Here is a 21,804-nt window from a genome sequence, read left to right on the forward strand (position 1 = left end):
CAGCTGTTCAGTAAACTGGCACGAGCAGAGCATGAACACGCTGACCTACATCCTGTTTCTTTTCGCCATGGGGCAGATTGTGCCTCTGGCGATCATCACCTTCAGCTACGTGAACATTATTAGGACTATGAAGAGAGTGAGTATTTTGAGTAATCTATAATTATAATAAAAGCAGAAGGCTATAGGCTATATATCATCACGCTAAGACCAGCAGGAGCGGAACCACGCGGGTGAAACCACGGAGCGCAGCCAGTTTGAAATAATATAGACGATTCACTACATAGTATAAAACAAAGTCGCTTTCTCTGTCCCTATGTCCTTATGTATGCTTAAATCTTTAAAACTATACGCAACATATTTTGATACGGTTTTTTATAGATAAAGCGTTTGTATAGGAAGGTTTTAATAAGTATTAAAATATTAATATATTAAAACCTTCCTATACAATCGCTTTATATATTTTAGTAGCCTAAAACCTAGTAAATTATAATTCGCTATATATATTTTAGGCTACTAAAATATAAATCACAAAATGATGATAGTAAGTGCTGGCTTTCCAGGCTCATATACCTATAACAAAACGTTTATCTATTTAAATTCTACAGATTAAATTAATTGTTAAATTGATGGAATAAATAAAAATAATTTATCCTATAACTTTCAAATAGTATCAAACTTGTTTTATAGTATCAAACTAATTTACCCACACGATGAACTTTTAATAGGCCATGTTATGGTTACATAGTAAGTTTGAATTTTGATCAAGTTAACATTTTCCTAATAACCCAGTTACAGAATAACTATACCGTACCACAATAATATAAAAAGGATTAAATAAAAGGGATTTCCAATACTATAGTATAATTATTTCAAAAAAGGGTAAAATGAAATGTATTTTAATACCAATATGTAGGTTTCCTATTATTATATATTAGAACATACATCAAGGGCAATAAAATATATCCAGATTACGTTCAGGATTAGGCCATGTAGATGCTCTCAATCCCAGTACCTAGACAACGATTTAGACTTTCAAGATTTACGAGTACGGTCTACTAAAAAAGGGATGTACCTACTGACCTACATATTCTTAGAATTTAATAAAAAATAAGTTGCAAGATTACATTTTCATTAACGATGAGTTTTCTTATATGAGTTTTAGAGTGGTCCTGGCGACATCCTGACAATCATGTTGTTCCATGTGAATTTTTTAATTTCCACTTGACTTTTCCAAAATATTATATAATTTCCAATATTTACTTGCTAGTTTGATCTAAGTCACGTATATCGCAGATCAATATCAGAAAATGAACTGGTATAAACGCACTGAGCTTGATCCACGCTAGTTTAAGTGCAACTTTTAAAAATTAGTATAAGCAAAATCCATATTAAAGTACTTATAGAAACGTGGATGATTAATTTTAAAACTAACCAAACCTCTTACAAAACTAACATGAATTCGTATGTTATGAATTTTTCGTAATTTAATATTGTATAAAATTTATATAATATTTAAGTTCGCTTGCAAGATATTTTATGCGATTCAGGAATGTTTTAAAATATTTTAAAATAAAGCGTTGAAATAAATATTCCTGGAACAGAAACATTTCAAAGGAATTTTCTTGAGCTTTTTATTATAGTAGGTACTTGTCGTGCTTATAATGACGCTCAACAAAAAACTCTATATTAAAAAGGTTTTTCATTTAAATCTGTTTATTTTAACGGATATATTTGCACTGTTATTGTTGATATTGCTATTCCACAAAAAATATATTAATAGATATATAACTTTTTCATTTTAACCAGATTAGATTTAATTTATAACTAATGTTATTAAAAGATACAGTTACTAAGCCTTAAATTTCATTAAGATGAAAAAAACTAAAACAAAAGCGATTAATAATATAATAACGTACCTAATAAAGAGCTAATTAAATATTAACCTAGCCGTAAAAAGGCGATAAAACCCAGACAAATAACGAGCTAAAACTTACCGAAACAACTACGAAAAACATAAGTCCATCCATAAATAATGTAGAAAGGAAGTGTCCTAATTAAATCCGAACTAATTTAACCGTAGTAAATAAGGTTTAGGAGTGTTCCATACATCACGATCTTTGGCAATTTAGCGGACCACAAGCGTTTGTTTGTTCTAGTTAAGTGCTTTAAACCATTCTGACTTAGTATTCCTTAGATTAACAGGGGGAGAATTGAAACCTGGAAGTTTTTAGTCTAATCTTTCTAATGATTAAATTTAAAATTAATGTTAACTGCTTTCAAAATAATAAAAGAACCTACTACAAAACTTAAGGTAAGCAAGGCTTTTAACAAATAATAGTAGAAGGTAGGTAGTCACTCAATTATGCGAAGGCTCAATAATTTAGGTAAGATTACAGATAGCCAAAGTTTATAATGTTTAATTTGACAAAAGCTTGTTGATTAGTAAATTGATGAATAACAGAATGAAATGGAATTAAATAAACGATTGTTGGTCGAACACGCTCCCTCATCTCATGCCTCTTCGATATTCATGCCTTAACATAAATTCAATAAAAATGCGGCATTATCGGCTATATAAAATTTAATTCAGTAAAACGACGTCGCTTGACAAGCATGGAATTAATTTTCTTTCATTGGATTAATTTTATCCATAAAAGTATAATTTTTTGAATATTTAAGTAAAAATATAGCCCATAGAACATTAATTGTTGACACATGAACCATGAGGAAAATGGCATTAAAATAAAAATTCTATCCTTCAAGATAAATCGATGTGATACTAATATACAATGCATTATCCCGTACGCCACAAGGGGACACGGGACGATACTGTTCGAATTAAAACTAATATTGGAAATTCAAGTTAAAAAATCTTAAACCATTTCGATTGATGAAACTTCTAAGTCACATATAACTCGGAAATGCTAACACACTTAACGTTACATTAAAAATTCAACATTATAGGAATAAAACCCTTTTCTGTCTCCTAAAAGGTTTATTTTATTCTTATAGAATTCCCAACGGCTCGGTCGAGTCCGAGTGAGTCGGGCAGAAGCGAGGGCCACCTCCATGGTGTTCGTGATGATCATTGCCTTCACCGTGGCCTGGACACCGTACTCCCTCTTTGCTTTGATGGAACAGTTCGCTACTGAGGGTATTGTGAGTATACCATATAGTCATATGTCCTATATGTTACTATATTAGAAAACGATACAATTTCTTTAAAAAATATCTGGGGGTTTAATTATGCAAGCGAGTCATGAATGTCAAGAGAGTTGCTAAAATAATTTTATGTTTAAATTTACTTTCATAGTAAAGCAAAGGTTTATAAGGATGATAATATGTTAGAAAGGAAGTATTGAAATGTTTGTCTTTTCTTATAGATTTCACCTGGCGCCGGAGTGATACCAGCTCTAGTTGCCAAAAGTTCCATTTGCTACGACCCGCTGATATACGTCGGCATGAACACTCAAGTGAGTTTTAATCTTATTATCAATGGCAACAACACGTACAGTTTTGTTAATTTCGATTAATCTTTACAGTTCCGACAATCCATCAAGAAGATATTTGGAGTACATTCAAAAGGTCGTGGTTCTCCTGCCAGCAGAGCATTTAATAATACAGCCATGTCCCCAGCCCATAAATTATCCGCTTTCAATGATATTACCGTACGTTTTAATACATCAGAAACTAATCTTTCGAGTACGCCCAAAAAGCTCAAAGATAAAGCGTTTAGCTTAGAAGAATCGGATGAAACAAATTACGACGGAAGTCGTCACTTACCCAAAATGTATGAACTAGGAACAATACAAGAAAATAAAACAGCATCAGATGCGGAACGCTCTGTAGATACTGTTTGCGATGAAGATAGTAGTAACAAGAGAGACGACACAGATGTTTCTCCCACATTAATAATCGATCATGAACGTTTATTTTACAGCAAAAGAGACGAAAGTTCTCTGAATCCAAACATCACAATTGATGACCAAGTATTCACAAGCAAAAGTACTGAAAGTGACGCTAATAAATCTAAAAATATCAAACATAGTTATTCCTTTGATTTGGGGCAAGTTCCCACTGAAGCGAAAAGGAGAAAATACTCAGTTGAAACGTACATACCGTCGAAAAGTTTCTTCAAAGAGACAATAGTTAGTAAATTTTTCGACAAAGATTGCGTTCAACTGCAGAGCAACTTCAATGTGTAGCTAGTAATGATATCGAAAGTGTATGAGGGAACAAAATTTAGCACAAATATACGTATTAGCTTAGTATTTTATTGTTAATAGAGAATGAGGATAAAGGGTACTTTTAATGATTGAAGGATCTGTGATAGAAGACATCAGTGCCAATTTTATTTGTATTTTTATAATAACGAATTTATATGTAGAATTAAAAGTAAGTGTATAAGTTCATTACACTATGAAGTGGCCGTCATTTTATGTAAGAAACTATTGAAGTGAAATCATACAATTAAAAAAATAAAGGATAAAAAAGGAAAAGTGCTTTGATGATATTGTAAAAACGTTCATAAATTTCAAATGTTTTGTTTGTAAAGATTATGATATGAAAGTATTATCAAAAGAGATGGCCTTAATATATTTTTGTACGATAATCATAAGCACCGATTGTCTTTGAAAGTGGAATGGTACACGGGCAAAGAAATTTCCCACCTTTTGAATAAAAGAAAATGACAATATTATATTGCCATAAAAGAAAAAAATATATAATGATTACACTTCAATATATCGAATATCATGTGTTCACCATTAGACTCACATTCAGAGGTGCTTGTAAACCAACTTTAGAGGAATTCGATTCCAAGAAATATATTTTGCTTCATCATTTTGTTGTCATCCATTTTAAATATTAAATTAATGATAATATTGTTAAGATATTAATACTAAATGTTACTGTGTCATCAGAATGGTAAACTAAAATATTTTTATTGTTAGCTCTGAATTGTTTCCACGATATTGTTAAGAAATGTATGTCAAATTTACAAAAAGTTTGTATAAAATTGCGAATAGACATAATAGGTATTGTTTATTATATTTTGTTGTTACAATTCGAAGTGCTAGGTCAGTAAAATAAAGACATAGAAAACTTTCATGTTTTTAGTATAAAAGATATAAAAATATAAACTAATTCGCTAAATCCACTCCATTCAAAATTTCTTTTCTAACTTCGCAACTTTAGAATGCTTCATTTTACTCAATAACACAATGTTGATCAATTTTCCTGTCTCTTGTTTTATTAAATTTTAAATATTTTGTAACAAATTTTTGATTCGTTTGAACAATAATTTCTCCTTGAACAACTAAAACTCTTCTTTATATTTTATAAGGTACCGATATTTATGATTTATTTACATTTAAATTAATGTGTTCTAGAAATATATTTTTGTGTTTTTTTATATCTTTAAAAAATCCGTCCAATATTATTCATTTCGATTTATGTATGTAATGGAACAAAATTCTCATAATTTACTGGCTCTTGTGGAATTACATGCAATTAGTAGGTTGGTAATATTATTCAGACATGCATATTATAATTTGAATGTATATTTTTTTTATAGCAAAGGTACATTAAATAGGGTAATCAGTGTGGTAAAATAATGTTACATTTATCTGACTTTTCATTAAAATATAAACCAACATTTAGTATCTAGCTAAGTAATACGAAACAATAATACATGAACAATAAATATAATTTTATTTATGTCACAGCTTCAACATTTTAGAAAGTCTTCAAATTTTGTCTGGACAATCGGGCAGACAGAATATGGTGAAATATATTGTTATATTAATGCGAACACTACTACGAATCCGTACACGGACCGCTTAAGCAGTTGAGACCGACGGCTTGAAGCCGCGGGCGGTGTACTATGGACATTCATTCACTGCCGTACACGGACTTCTCGAGCCGTCGCGACTGCTTCAAGTCGTTAACTGCGCGGTTTGTAGCGACATCTCGAGCAGTCTACGACCGACCGCTCGAGCCGCCCGTGTACGGTCGCTCTAAGAATGAAATTAATCAACCAACCGGAAAATTTGTTAGTGATACTATTGTCCTTTTAATTGCTCAATCGCACGTTATCTGTATTATTTAATTATTTACGTGATTGTTTATAAAGTGTCAAAATAACGCGTTAACTCAGATCGCCAGCTGTGTACACTTTTTGTTTTGGTAATACTTGAAATCAAATTATGCTAACGCGTGGAGAAAAATCTCGATGTAATTTTAGATACAGTCAGCTTTAATTTTTAAATGTTTAAGTGGTTTATGTGGACATATTATTTGAGTTAAATGAAATAAAATCGATCTATTAGCTTTAGATATGAAGGTTATTAATTTTATATTTGGAAGCTGTTCCAATAATTATTTTTAAAGTGAAACTTTTATTACATCGTCTCAAACTTTTTGGTCTGTGTAGCGCATGTCGCGTGTATCGCGGCTGCCGAGTAGGTATACCTACTCGGCAGCCGACCGTCACGCGACATGCGCTACACAAAGCAGTGTTCGGAACCGTTCGAACAGTTTCACTTTTACCGTGGTTTCATAAAACCACACATTTTTTATCTACTTTTAAACATATCTAATTTTTATACGGTAAATACTATTTCATACGGATTGTAATTTAAAATTTTCACGTCGATATTCACGAATAAATTTCATTCTTTGTAAAGTTTAAAACATAATTATTGTATTTAATAATTAGAAGAGATTTGGATTATTACATTTTTCACATTGTCCGCAGATATAGTATAAGGTTTAAATAGATTTTAATAAGATAATATATTTAAATCATTAATTAATAAAATATTTCTTTGATACTGAGTTTTATTTTCCTATCGACCATATAGAAATTTTATCAAGAACAGTTTACTTATAGAAATAATAATTTCACCTTACATAATAAATATACATTTTACTATTCATTTCAACTACAGATTTCATGAAATTTCGTAGTTTTAATAAAAGATACCAAAACCGATTTACATGAATTAGATTCAATATGCTTATGTAACTTTTGCTCTGACTTATATTACTCTTATTACGACTGATATTTTTTATTACTGACTACTTGAGATTTAAAGGTCAAAACAGTAGTATTGCAAACCTAGATTTGCTTTAATAAAAAATATTTCTTGTTCTTGTGAACATAGAAAAATTATTTTCTATGTTACCTAATTGTAATAAATGTTTATTTCATTAAAAACTCAAAGCTCGGAGAATCGACTTGCAAGGGATTGAAACTATAGATATCTATATCTATAGGTATCTACTTACTAAATATTTGTTCATCAATGAATCACATACCTAACTCCTCACATAGTATGGAATGTGTTTCAAATAATTACTGTACTTATACTTAGGTATTATTACTTTATTCTTAATCTCAACTTATTGTAAATGTAAGTCTGTAGTAGGTATGTATGTCTATCTATCTCTTCACATTTCTATCATAGTAGCTCTTCTTCACGCCTAAACTACTGAACCGATTGGATGGAAGTTGATACAATGATAGTTTTTAGAGGACATTAGATAAGTTTTATCCCGCAAATCCAACGGGAACAGGACAATGCAAGCGAAGCCGCGGGTTGAAAGCTAGTGAAAATATTTTATAATTTACCTACCTATTGATGAAATATAAACACAGACGACTTAATCGTCACAGCTAATAGTGAAAATAAATCTCAGCTGAATAAACAAAAGAAACTGCAATTTATCAAGGTCTAGTATCCTATTTTAGCAACACAACCCCTAGACTTTTTCCTAATAATTAAGAGAAACTTGACGCTCGAATCCGTCATAATGAGCACTCGCTTGTTCTAACATAATTAACATTAATTTCGTAGCGGAATAATTATCAAATGAATGTTTATAATTATATCTCGGTCTTTGTTCGTAATATCATTTTACAAGTCATTATTTTTTGGGGGATTCGTTTTGATGTTAGGTTTGTGTTGGAATTATATGGGATTGCTATAATAAAATTATTTTGCATAATATCGTATACTGAATTCAAATTGGCACTATATTTTATGGCCCATCGTAAAACTGTGTATAGGTTTCTAAGTTATCGAATGCCAGAATTTTCAAGGCAGTAAATTAAGCATTAAGAATACATTACACACACCTACCTACATAACTTCAAGTTGGACGGGATGAACTTTCTACTACTTACTTACGTTAGTTCTGAAAAAAAGTGTTCAGTGAACACGTATTTTTAGTATGATCGTTTTCATAGATTTTCACTATAATAGCGATAATAAGCTGTTCCCTCGATAGTTACTATATTGTAAAGAAAATACTTATTTAGATGTTATTAAGCAGCTGAAACTTTTAATCTAAGTTCTCTAGGTAGATTTTACGTTTATGGCGCAGATACATTATGAGTCTGTTTCACTGATAGATTTTCTTGAGGGACAGGTAGGTTTGTGTCCTGCCAGACCCAGACTTTTTTTTGCTAGTCTCCACCGGGAATCGAACCCAGGAACCAGAATCCCTGCGTTATACGGTGAGGCGTTAACCACTGCACCAAGGGGGCGGTCAACAGTTCTCTGATAATTATTAATTTGAATTTTTTATTACGATTCATTACATAATTATTAATTACTCTTAGTCTCATTTGCATAACCTTACTAAGTAAAATATGTAGGTGCTGGCTCTGCTGGCCGCTGACACTGCACTCCTATCTTTTCCCTTGCTCGGCTCGTGCTTCTGGTCACGATCTTACCTCTAACCTAATCATTACCTACAAGTTATATATTATATATCTTCATTTTTTTTTAATTATGTGAGATTAAGTATAATATTTAAAATAAATGATTAAAAAGTACTAAATCATTGTTTTATTCTGAACATCCATTTTTACAACGGACATGTACCGATTCATTTCTATAAATCTTGGTAAAACCTAAGATTTACACAAAATATATAAACTGGCTTTTAAAGTACCTAACATAGTAATAGATAGATGTAATGAAACTCTAATAATGTAATTTATTTTATGAAGGCCTTTCGAACTTGAAGAAGCTTTTTGCATAACATTTCAATATCATATTCTTAAATGAAAATATACCTAGGTAAATTATTGGACCGATTGTGTTGAAATATGTATTTTTAAGTGGTTTATTCTAAATTTCCATGATATATTTGTTTGTTTTTGCTTTACAATAAAAGTCCTTCAATTATGAATACTTTTACACTTTATTTAATTTTTAAATATAGACATGAGTTAAGTAGAAAAAAGTGATAACTTACCTCAATACCACTTCAAACTCTCTCGTGTATATGTGTTACCAACTTACCACAGTCTGCTAATGAGGAATATTTATGAAATAAAAGACCAAGTAATTTCAAATTTTTATTTAAATAATCCTATTCACTGTATGATAATATAATATATTATACGCTTAAGCAATACTGAACAAAATAATAAACATTTACAAGAGACAAACCTCTATAATTACGGATCAATAAATTATTAAAATTCCATCTGGTCGGTAACAGATTACATCATATAAAATTAATATTTACAATTAAAACTAAACAGAATCACTTTTAATCTCATGTGTTACAATACAGATAATATATTGTAAAAATACGTTGTATATTTATCGAAACTTGTATAATTTTATTGGTTACAAAAATCCAAAAGTTACGCCGTTCGATGTAGGCAAATGAGAAACATCAATTCCTACTTTAAAAAAAAGGAATTATCGTCAAATCCACAATTTTAGGAGATATACACATAAGGCAAAACCGCGTTAAGAACATAGAGTTATCACAACTTCAATATAATGACTGAATAATTTAAGTTAAAACGCGCATTTAAGAAAAAATCGCTTTATGTGTATAAGCCCTTACACACCAGAGTATCACTTTTATGTACACCTCTCTCATATAGAATAAAACCTATATATAGTTATAGGAAAACTAACTCATATTTAGCCATACTTTAATCGGTGTAAGTTTTCAAAGACCCAACTAAGAATATTATATGCTTAGTACAAGTTATTACGGCTTAAAGAAATAAAGTTTAAACAAGAAAAATCATTCGTTAATAATTTCCCACAGATACAAAAAGTAGAAAAACCATAAACAAAAGTAGCAAAAATAACATAGCATTATTTCTACATGATATTATATCATTAACAAGTATATTATAAATTAGACTAGCAATTGTTCTATTTTTTTTACTATACATTACTCTGATGTGTATATTTTAATGTCACTAATCGGTCAATCAAAGCATAGACAACATTATCTATGGTCGTTTTAAAATTCGTTGAAAACCATAGACATAGCATGGTCGAATATCGAAAAGCGAGAAAGAGACAAACTATACATGTCAAGGCGGGAAGTTGATATTAGAAAGAGACAAATATATACTTGTCCCTTAAAATTAGTCGATTTTATTTCTATAGACAAAAAAGTGGTTTTTGGGGAATGATTATACAGTCTTAAATATTTCAGTCAGTTTATAAATTTAGGCATGGCATGAATGTTCGTAAAATGCGAATACACGACTATTTCTACTATGGAGTGACTATAATTTACTTCAACGATTTGTAAATACCATATATTGTAAACGCTATGGTACGAATAAACCTAGAAAATTTCAATCACAACAATTCTACGTTAAAGTTATGTTCGATTTTATGTTAAGTTCTGATCCCGGTTTCGTATTTCAAAGCGACAATTCCGTTAGCGAATTCCTTTTAATATATCAATCATGATATCAATTATGAACACTACTTTTTTATTATATTAAGATCACACATTCACTTTTTTCCACATCTAAGACCAGTCCCTAGTCCCTATTTGTAACTTATCAATGAGCCAGACTGCTATTTCGCAAAAAACTTCTTTAATGTAAGATTTAAAGATAAAATGGATTAGAACGGCATGTAAACTTGAAATCTCTCGAGACTGAAATCTCGAGAGATTCCTAATGATCTTATGATCGATAAAAAATGTGAATAAACCATTTTATGTTGAACATAAACAATCTAGTATCATTAAGAAGTTACAGATAGTGTACAAATAGTGCACAAAAAACATTGCATAAGTTTATATCCATATTTTAAAGACTCCTAAAACACCATTGATAGTAATCGTATCAACTTAAAGTACATTCCTAAATCTTCTTACTTCCTCCAACCTTGTAGTATCCAAATAAACAGTATATTATTTTTTGTCAAATATATTCAATCTATCGTCAATTACAATTCCTTTAGAAATATTCTCAATTCTACATCAATTCATTGAAATCATCAATTCATTAGCACATTTATTGGCCATCTCAAATCACTAAAAAGTTTACAGAATTCCTCCCTTAAATCCTAGAGTCTCTCCACTCCTCATAATTTTCTTTCCTCAATTCTTCTGTCGCTCCCTCGAGTCCTCCCTGCAAACTCCCCTCGGTGGGGAATCTCTACCCTTATGGGTCTTACTCTTCCTGGACCTTTTGAACTTTGCCACATCATCACCAAAGACATCTCCAGTTCTAAGGGCCGATATGAGGTCATCGAATTCACCCTTCTGCCCGTTGGTTAGAGTCCCATCGCGGGAGGTATCGCCGTTCGAGTGCCCGTTGCAGTCAGATTTGCCCAGTGATTTTGCCACTGAACCCAGTATGCTGGAACCTTGTTTGCGCTCCATTGTACGCTTCTTGAGCTGTAAAAATTAAAATTATGTTATTTGAATTGTAATTATGTAATTAGTTACTAAGTACTTTGTTCAAGGTTATCTTTATAAATTCTATAAAAATAATAAAGAGACGTGTATAAAACATCGCAGTAAGGAATTATCCATCCTGATGTATATGAGTTTCATTAAATTTCAAAACTTTGTATCGTTTTTCTTATTTTTCTTTACAAAACAACATTTCCCTATCAAAAATTAAACACAAACCAGGTTGAACATTAGATTCACTTATTTGGAAACCCTACATATCCCTCTTCCACTTACATCATCATCAATTATACAGGTTGTCCCACCGCCGGTATATTAAGCTCAGAGGAACTTATAGTTTTGCAAACGCTGAGTATGTAAAAAATACACAAAAAATTGCAATACAAATTTTATATCCGATGAATTTTAAAAATTCTATGTCTAACTGGAAACCTGCCCACCTTAATGAATTTTATAAGTATTTTTTACGTACTCAACGTATGCAAAACTATAACCTCCTTTGAGCTTAGCCCGTGACGCGTCCTACGTACAGGCGGTTGCTCGTAACTCAAAATGGTACTGTAGCGTCCTGCGTACAACGCCATAACGCGGCCAATGACTTTGAAGGTCACCTGTAGTTCTTACAAGTGAATGTTTCCAGTATAAAAAATATTTCTCTATGCCTTAAACATTTATAATTCGAATCGACACGACTCCGAGACAGGCAATAGAGACTAAAACCACAAAATAAAAAAATAAAGTGAATCATTGATTGAGTTGCGTCATCGGCCATAGTTTGTGACATTTGTCTTGTTCAACGAATATTTGGATTGTGAATTATGCCGAGAGGAATAATTAGATGAGTGATAATTGAGACGTATATTACTGGAAATTTTACGTAGAATACGTTTATGATATTGGTTTTAGGGATATTTGAAGAATACTCAGTGAAAAAGTGTCTCAACTTTTCAGTGCGGAAGACGCAAAATGGCGCTTTTTTTCTTGTTTGTGAATAATGGAGATTTGTTATTATTCATAGTGAAATACGTTGTGTTAAATGTGTGAAAATATAAGTGAATGTATTTGGCAATCGTGTAGTGATATGAAAACGTGAATATGATCATTTGATGACTCAGCATTATCATGTAAGTGTTAGTATGTAAGCAATTAAAATTAAAACAAAAGAAAATCAATTTTTTATAATTTTATAGAAAAAATATATCGTCATGATTACATTTTTATGCCATAACTAGTTTCTTCCTCTTTCCAAAAATATATCATACATGGCATATAATTATAGAACAATAGGGTAAATAAAATTTTCAAACTCGGTAGTCATAAAAAAGCTAGATTTCGTGAACTCCCTTGACACTATCGGGATCGGTGCCGGCTGTGCGCCGGACGCGTAAAGGGTTAGTATACCAACAGTGGGACACTCTGTATATTGTGTGGTGTAGGTAAGTATAGTACAGGAGACCGACCTCCTGCTCGTGTCGACTCCTGCGCTCGTCCTCTTCCCTCCTCCTCCTCGCCGCGTCACATTCCGCTCGCGCCTCCCCCAGCTGCACCAGGAACGAATCCAGGGCACCGAACAACTGCTCCGGGGACGCTGAGGGTTCTTCCCCGAATGCGTGTGCGCACGCTTCCAGTCTGCTCTTCATGTCCTGCAACATTGAAAATGGCATTTTTTTTACAAAATTACGTTAAAGTTATATTTGATAAAAGTTATCTTTTGACTTCATGAATACAAAACATAACGACAAATAAAAAAATAATAATAAATAAAAAAATACGTATGGCACTCCAGGACTGCCGCAGTAATGCTATTGCATAGCATCGCGGTGCCGGTTGGAGTGGGGGGCTTTAGGTGTTTTCGTTACGGAATCTTTACATTCGGTCGCCGCGCTCAAGGCCCGCGATAGAAGCTATGCAATTGCTTAAAAATAAAATTCATAAACAGCGGCCATTCCCTTACGTTAAACAACCAGAAACTCCCCAATTTCCTTTACTCCACTACACCCACCTGGAACAGATCCTCCAGCTGCGTGAAGGAGCACACCGCGTGCGCATGGAACTCCCTCATCACGGGCACAAACGCGTCATGCTGCGCCCGCGCAGGCAACGACGCGTGGTACTCGAGCTCGCGCGCCACGTCCCGCAGGCCGGCGCGCAGAGCGGTGACGTCACGCTCCAGCTGCTCCACGCACACCTTGCCGGCGGAGCGCACGTGCGGCACGTCCTCCTCGAGGAGCAGTACGTCTTTGAACTGAAAGGGAATAATTATTTATGCCTTAGGAAGTTTAGGGAATGTTATTTTGACATGTAGAAATACATACTTATAGAGTAAAGGCGGAGGAAAAATTAAAATCCAATTTAAACAATTTTTTTTAACTTAAAATAAGTTCCAGCACTTGCTGCTACATTAATGTGAAGGGAGAGATGAAAGGAAATTGAAATACAAAACAAGAATAGGCCTCATCCTTCAAATTTTAACTGCAGGCAGAAAATAATTATTTAAATTACTAGAAGTGGGCGTAGCAATGTACTTGATACTTCATTAAAATGAAGGTACTTACAAAAACACAAATACCAATTAAAATAGCTGAATTAGTTAAATTTATAACAAACATATACCTGTGTTTCAAGCATCTCAACGAGATAGTGCAGCAGCGTAGTATTTCTGGATACACTCGACTTGGTATCAGCCAGTTTGCTCAGTGACGAAAGTCGGAAACCGGACGCATTTCCACGAGCTCCTCTGGAAATGATAGAAGACACATTGGAATTTGTGACAAAAAAGTTACTTATAAATATAATTATGTATTTTGAAATAAAGGCAATTTGAATTTGAGCACAAAAATTATGACAATTGAGGCTGAAATTTTTCGATTTACTGCATTTAGGGTAAGCCAATCTGACTTAACCATAGGCGATATTTCTTAAAAATAGTGATGAAATTGATATGTCGAAGAATAAAAAAGTCAATGTACGGCATTACCTTCCACAACCGCTTAAATCTCATAAGTTCGATCGACATTATAAATCAATTACCATTACAATCTTATAGAAGTTTTTATCCGTTTATATCTCTCACCTATTCATATAATTCCCTAGCGCCAGAACAATTTCTAACAAAGTCTTCAACCGCCTGGACCTGGTCATGTCTCTAGCGGCCCTAAGGACCACGGACGCACGACTCGTTGCCTCGGCAACCGCTGCGGAGAACTTCTTCTTGAATAGTAGTGTTCGAACTCTTTGTTGGTAATGGGGGATTCTGAAAATATTAAAAAAAAGTTGTAAGTTTTGGTATGTTATGTTTATTAAGATAAGACTGAATAAAATAAAATATGTTGCTCATAACAATATAGACTTAACACAATTAACATAAATATAGAGGAAGAAATGTAAAAAGAGTGGCAAAGATCGGTATTTTTGGCAAAGTTTTAAATCTGCAACGATTTGCATTGAGATGCAAATATATCACACATTTCTTTTTTTTGGTAAAATTAGCTGTGTGTGCCAAGTTAAAATTTGTAATTTTTCTGTTCAAATGAGGTTGATTTGAAATGTTCAATCGCCAGTCTCAGCCCCCGGAATCACAGACACAATAGAAAATCTATTGTGTCGTGGCCCGATCGGGCCGCTCGGTGGTCAAGGGGTTAAACATTGTTCTGTCAAATAAAAAAGCTCCTATTGGTACCTTACAACTTGTATTCCAAGATATTTAGTCATCTATCTTTCTTGCTTTCTTTCAAAAGGACTCACTTGGATATCTCATACAGGAACCGATCAGCTCTCGCCATACTGTCGAGCTCATCTTGATGTTCTTCCAATAAAGCCGCTTCTTCAGCACTAGGCGTGAACTTGCACAACTGTTCCACCATATCGATAGGCAGCTGTTCCGAACTGTCCATGCGGAGGATTGCTCTGGAAAAGTGGATTTTATTTTTAGTACAATAAAGTTGAATTTTCGAAAGCTTAAAGCAAATTTTCCTGGTTTTATTGCCAGAAAGTGGAACTTTCTAGTGCCTTGTAAAATTTATGTGCAAGATGTTCAGTTTAGAAACTGATCAGTTTAGCATGAAATAAATATAAACTTTAGTATCAGATATTTGGATCAGATGCAGATGGTTGCCATTCACTATCAACGATAATGAATGGTAACCATAAGGTTAAATTCACTGCTACACCACGCATACTTTATCTGCAGATATTTTGGGAAGTATACGATCATTTTAAAAAAGAAATTTTTTATATAAAAAAGTTCTATAGTCTCCTCGAATTTAATTTCAATCAAAAAAATGACAACTCCAAGGAATCTAAATTTAATAATTGCAGCTCTTTCTCACCTGCAAATCTCTTCATCGCTCATCTTCAACTTGGACAACAAAATGGTGCAGTTCTGTGCGCGGCGTCCGTCGATCACTGACAAGATTTTGGTACGTGGTTTCGATCCTAATTGACGCAGATCTTCTACTGATCCTTCGTTCTGTAATTATATTTAAGAAGATGTGAAATACGTTAGATTTAAGTCTAATGTTCTTTTTCTACTAACGAGAGACTCTTTATATAGCTTTCTTATTCTATAAACAAGTTAAAGTTAAAATTTTATAATTGTGTTATTTTTGTGTTTAAAATTAATGACACATCTAAAAACGAAACTTCTCATCCACATACAAAAATTATTCTCAAATGTAATTTTTCCTCCTTCTTTTGATATCTTAAACATAAATGAAGTTATCCAATAATAGATTAGTTAACGTCAGACGATTCTGTCAACAAGTCTGAGGTTAAAAATCTCATGCCTTCGCAATCAATACGAACGTTAAACCCTAGTTATTATTATCAATTCTTTATAGAGACAACCCACCTGCACACCGTTCTTCTGATACGCGCAGAACATCTTATCAATCGCGTGCAAATCTATCGCATTATATAGCTTCGTATCATCTAACTCTTGCCATATAGTCCCATGCAGTTTCGTATCTGGCAATTTGCTCCAATTGAAGCTCTTTAGTGGGTTGCCAGGTGTTGGCACATTCTTCTTCGGTCGGGGAGGTGTGGGGGTGAAGGGGGCTAGGGGTGCGGGAGGGGGGAGGGGAGCCGCGGGAGGGGGAGGTGCGGTGAGGATGGGGGGAGGAGGGGGAGGGGGAGCGCTGCACGTTTCTATCACTGCGCTTTTTAGGTTGCTGACCTGTGGGGGTACGAATAGTTTAGTTTCACAGTTATTTAGCAGATAATGTCAAATTTTATCTTAGGTAAATATTTGAAGTTATCAAATTAAAATAAGATTATAAAAATAAATTTAGCGACTCAATAAAAAAATATTTAGCATATTGATGCAGACAACAAAAATCTTCAAATCAATTTAAATGATCCTTAAATATATTAAACACTTATTCAGGAAATTCGTTTGTAAATCATTAGAAAAAAATTAGTAAACTATTAAGAGAATATTATGAAGTATACAATAAAAACGTTCATTAATTTGAGTCTTACCTTTGCATCATCAGGTATGCTCCCTTCACTGACTAGTTTTTCGAATCTTGCTCGTTCTGCTCTTTCTTGGTTCAGCTGAAAAATATTGAGACCATGTTAGCATTGAAATTAAATTTAAACTTTAATGTTATTTATCCCTGATAAAAAATATCACAGTAACTCTACAAACATGAAAAACTGGCTAAGTATAAAAACTTCCAAAGCATTAGAAAGCTTCCAATCACCATATTAAGATGATACCATTAAATTCTTTAAGCAGCACTCAATGAATAATTAATGTCTTTGACTCTTATACACGTTAGATAAAATCTATTCGATTCGCCCTGAACAGCAGCAAATAATATGTTATACAGCACCTGTAAAATAACTATAAATGACGGTACCTACGAAATAAACTTGAACTTTTTATAATTTTTCAACTTCCCTCATCTTCATGAAAGCCTCGTCAACGCATCAGTTGACAATGAAGTGCACCAATTTTATTGTCGTTGATTGCACATGGCTTTTGTACTTGTCGACCAAAAAATTTATAAAAAACTCGCATTCCTTAACTTACCAGTAGAATGCTTGCATTTTTCATGCAGTGAATCAAGACCCAGGATCCGAAACAAAACGGCATCGGGTAGAAATTTTTCCTTACCTTTCTTCAATACTGTTCGCGTTACAAACGGCGCGTTCCAACAGCCGCGTTTCAAACGCCGCGCTCACCTGCTGCTCCAGCTGGTGCGCGCGGCAGGCGGCGGCGCGCGCCTCCGCAGTGATGTACCTACTAAATATTAAACTTACCAACAGACTGCTTGCATTTGTCATGCAGTACCCAGGCCAGGATCCGAAATAGAAAGGCATCCTGTAGAAACTTTTCGTTATCTTTCTTCAATCCTGTTCAACACCACCAGTCATTCAAAAACAATATCATAATTATTGCTTTTCTTTCGCCTGTTCATAACGATTTTTTATAAAAAAAACGCCGCGTTCCAACTGCCGCATTCCAACCATCGCGTCACAACCACCGCGTTCCAAACGCCGGTATCCAACCGCCGCGTTCCATCTACCGCGTTCAAAACGCCGCGATCCAACCGCCGCATTCCAAACGCCGCGTTCCAACCGCCGCATTCCAACCATCGCGTCACAACCGCCGCGTTCCAAACGCCGCGTTCCAACTACCGCGTTCAAAACGCCGCGTTCCAACCGCCGCGTTCCAACCGTCGCGTTCCAATCGCCGCGTTCCAACCGCCGCGTTCCAAACGCCGCGTGTTAAACGCCGCGTTCCAACCGCTCACCTGCTGCTCCAGCTGGTGCGCGCGGCAGGCGGCGGCGCGCGCCTGCTCGCCGCACGCCATGTGCGCGGCGGTCTCGCGCTCGAGCCGCTCCTGCAGCCGCCGCAGGTTGCCCTCGAGCTCCTCGCGCTCCTGGCTCTGCTGGTCCACCTGCTTCTCCTGGTTGATGGCGGACGCGCGGGGTTAATGGCGGACGTGAGTGAAGAGATCGATTTTCGTAACATGATTATATGCGAAATTTTAAAATTTCAATAAAGTAAAAGACCAAGTGATTAAAAATGGCTAGTTGAAACATCTTCAAAATCCTAAAATCTCAAATGTAAAAAAATGCGTGTAAAACCTATTTATAAGATTTAATAATAAAAGTTTTGGTGTCCGAACAATATACAAATGTTCACGGCCAATTTCTTCCCGACTGATAACTTGTACAATGGTATAGATATGTGCATAATACACAACGTGGTGACTAATCTACGTTGATTGGTCGATGCATATCATCCATATACAAACGAAATAATCTTTATTTCATAACGGCGATGATATCAATTTGATAAAGTATAAAGAGAAGAGGAACCAAAATAGAGCCCTGTGGGACTCCTGGCACGATACACTGAATAGATAGATAAAACACATATAGATAGATAGATACAACTTTCTTATGATTTGTCCATTTGAGTGCGAATGCTAAATTATTTACGAGAACAGCTAATAGCCGAACCTATAGAACGACGACGAATTGATTGTAGTCATACAATATTAATTATGTCAAAGGCTTTGATGTTATCAAGAAAGACAATAGCAGTGCGCATGTCCGAATCTTGTACAATTAAAATGTTATAAACAGTTTCAGCCTGTAAAAGACTGTACCACAGCCCTTCTAAATTCAAGGTCTTCTACTGCAGGTTTGAAAATATGTGATTCTGCGCCAAGTAATAGGTTTTTGCTCTATAATTTCTATGACTTATCTAAACATTTGCAATTTGTACACAAGTTATCAGCCGAGGGAAAATGATTGACGAAATTTGGCCCTGGCTAGTAGACTATATTATTTTAATTATTCCAATATAATTTAAGTCTTTTTTTTAGGTATGACATAACTATATCTGAATCTGAACATTACTAGCAACGATTTTTTTTAAACTTCTCTTCACACACTAAAATGGGATGGTAAATGAGATATTATTATATTAAACCAATTCTTAATCGTTTTATGGTTTGAAATGGAATGTCCAAATTATCAATGCATCGTTTAAAATGTTACTAATTAAAATTGATGTAAAAGCAGTATCCTATTGTAATTTTTCATAACCTTGAAATTAAACTGTTACTGAACATGCACCATATAAAGCTTTCAATGCAATCACATTTTTATTCTCAAAATTTTTAATATTGGGCATCTAGATCTCTATTTGTATATTTTTTTTTAACACCTCTATGCCAATGTGGGGATCTTTTTTCTAAAAGATTGCATATGGCATAAAGAAACATTCACCAAAATTGTCTGAATTCCTTGAAAAATCTCTTTTAACTTTATACAATGCATGTCCACATGATACCACCACATCTCTAAGCTTTAGTTCCAATCCCCAAAACCTCCCAAACATTTCTCTTACCTTTTTGGCTAATTCCGTAGCCAAATCGACGTTTTCTTTCTCCAGACTGTCAGCTTTGTTCCTGGCTGCCACTAGTTCCTCCTCTTTAGCGAGAAGTTGGACTATTTCACCAACATTTATCTCTAGGGGAGCTACGTCTGGGTCGAAAACCTGAAATTAAAATGATTCTTATTATTATTGTCCCTGGAAGATTAAAGAAGCAAGTTATGCTTCAGAGTAGTTTTAGGAATATTCCAAAACTATCTATATTCAAAAGTTTATTTGATCAATCAGAAATAAAACAACTAAATTCCTGAAAAAAAAGCTCGCAATAAGAATAACAAAGTATGAGTTGCTATGGTCGTAATTTTTATGCCACATTTCACCTGGTCTGACCAAAAAAATGGTCATCACATATTTGGTCTAAAAATATATGATAATGATATTACCTTGGCAGAATCAGAATCCCGATCTCCAGGCCTTGGTTGCTGCAACACCACCTGCTGCACCACGCGGTCCAGCAGAAGCCAGTGCTGTGCGTGAGGGTTGTACTCCACTGAAATAAGATATAGGGAATATTATATTAGATGGAGATAATGAAATAGATTAACTATAGTCAGGACGTTGAACTTTTCATTTACCACGTGATTCTGCAGGTTCTGGTGTATTTAGCAAAAATGAATAATCGAACCATTTTAATGTCTAGTGTGTTTTTAAGTGACAAAGCAAGAATTTTCGTTGAGCCAACTTTTATGTTTTCATTGATAGATTGGAATTTCTGAACAAATGTCACTAGGTGGTTAATGTTGGTAGTGGCTGAATTTATTTTTTCTTTGGGACACCAAAAGAACTTTGAAGGTTAAGGTAACACGTGTTCCACTCACGCGGCAGCAGCAGCAGGTGCCGCAGCATGGACAGCAGGTGCGGGTAGGCGGCCGTGTGGCTGAGCTTGTTGCGCAGCAGCTCGAACATGTCGCCCGCGCTGCGCGTGTCCACGTGCTGCTGCTCGAAGAGTTCACTCTGAGTGCACACTCACGCGGCAGCAGCAGCAGGTGCCGCAGCATGGACAGCAGGTGCGGGTAGGCGGCCGTGTGGCTGAGCTTGTTGCGCAGCAGCTCGAACATGTCGCCCGCGCTGCGCGTGTCCACGTGCTGCTGCTCGAAGAGTTCACTCTGAGTGCACACTCACGCGGCAGCAGCAGCAGGTGCCGCAGCATGGACAGCAGGTGCGGGTAGGCGGCCGTGTGGCTGAGCTTGTTGCGCAGCAGCTCGAACATGTCGCCCGCGCTGCGCGTGTCCACGTGCTGCTGCTCGAAGAGTTCACTCTGAGTGCACACTCACGCGGCAGCAGCAGCAGGTGCCGCAGCATGGACAGCAGGTGCGGGTAGGCGGCCGTGTGGCTGAGCTTGTTGCGCAGCAGCTCGAACATGTCGCCCGCGCTGCGCGTGTCCACGTGCTGCTGCTCGAAGAGTTCACTCTGAGTGCACACTCACGCGGCAGCAGCAGCAGGTGCCGCAGCATGGACAGCAGGTGCGGGTAGGCGGCCGTGTGGCTGAGCTTGTTGCGCAGCAGCTCGAACATGTCGCCCGCGCTGCGCGTGTCCACGTGCTGCTGCTCGAAGAGTTCACTCTGAGTGCACACTCACGCGGCAGCAGCAGCAGGTGCCGCAGCATGGACAGCAGGTGCGGGTAGGCGGCCGTGTGGCTGAGCTTGTTGCGCAGCAGCTCGAACATGTCGCCCGCGCTGCGCGTGTCC

General features: G+C 35.3%; 2 protein-coding genes across 2 annotated transcripts in view; one reads left to right on the forward strand and one right to left on the reverse strand.

Moving 5' to 3' along the window:
* Positions 1–4,492, forward strand: part of LOC149487236 (parapinopsin-like) — a 42,984-nt gene extending 38,492 nt beyond the window's left edge. Inside the window, exons 4-7 of the mRNA XM_089697544.1 lie at positions 4–136; positions 3,013–3,159; positions 3,384–3,473; positions 3,543–4,492. Of these exons, the coding sequence (XP_089553670.1) occupies positions 4–136; positions 3,013–3,159; positions 3,384–3,473; positions 3,543–4,205 (1,033 nt within the window). The 3' untranslated portion in view covers positions 4,206–4,492. The remainder of the gene's footprint in view (positions 1–3; positions 137–3,012; positions 3,160–3,383; positions 3,474–3,542) is intronic.
* Positions 4,493–9,357: 4,865 nt separating this feature from the next.
* Positions 9,358–21,804, reverse strand: part of DAAM (disheveled-associated activator of morphogenesis-like protein) — a 74,772-nt gene continuing 62,325 nt past the window's right edge. The window contains exons 10-21 of the mRNA XM_089697543.1: positions 20,500–20,606; positions 20,072–20,221; positions 18,462–18,617; positions 17,182–17,256; positions 16,553–16,876; positions 16,032–16,171; positions 15,448–15,609; positions 14,777–14,956; positions 14,317–14,440; positions 13,706–13,948; positions 13,164–13,346; positions 9,358–11,685 (exon numbers count right to left, since the gene is read on the reverse strand). Of these exons, the coding sequence (XP_089553669.1) occupies positions 11,386–11,685; positions 13,164–13,346; positions 13,706–13,948; positions 14,317–14,440; positions 14,777–14,956; positions 15,448–15,609; positions 16,032–16,171; positions 16,553–16,876; positions 17,182–17,256; positions 18,462–18,617; positions 20,072–20,221; positions 20,500–20,606 (2,144 nt within the window). The 3' untranslated portion in view covers positions 9,358–11,385. The remainder of the gene's footprint in view (positions 11,686–13,163; positions 13,347–13,705; positions 13,949–14,316; positions 14,441–14,776; positions 14,957–15,447; positions 15,610–16,031; positions 16,172–16,552; positions 16,877–17,181; positions 17,257–18,461; positions 18,618–20,071; positions 20,222–20,499; positions 20,607–21,804) is intronic.

This window comes from Colias philodice, chromosome 7 (assembly GCF_061535455.1).
Source record: "Colias philodice isolate Cphi_HAF_F1 chromosome 7, ilColPhil1 Martin Lab GWU primary, whole genome shotgun sequence".
Taxonomy (NCBI): domain Eukaryota; kingdom Metazoa; phylum Arthropoda; class Insecta; order Lepidoptera; family Pieridae; genus Colias; species Colias philodice.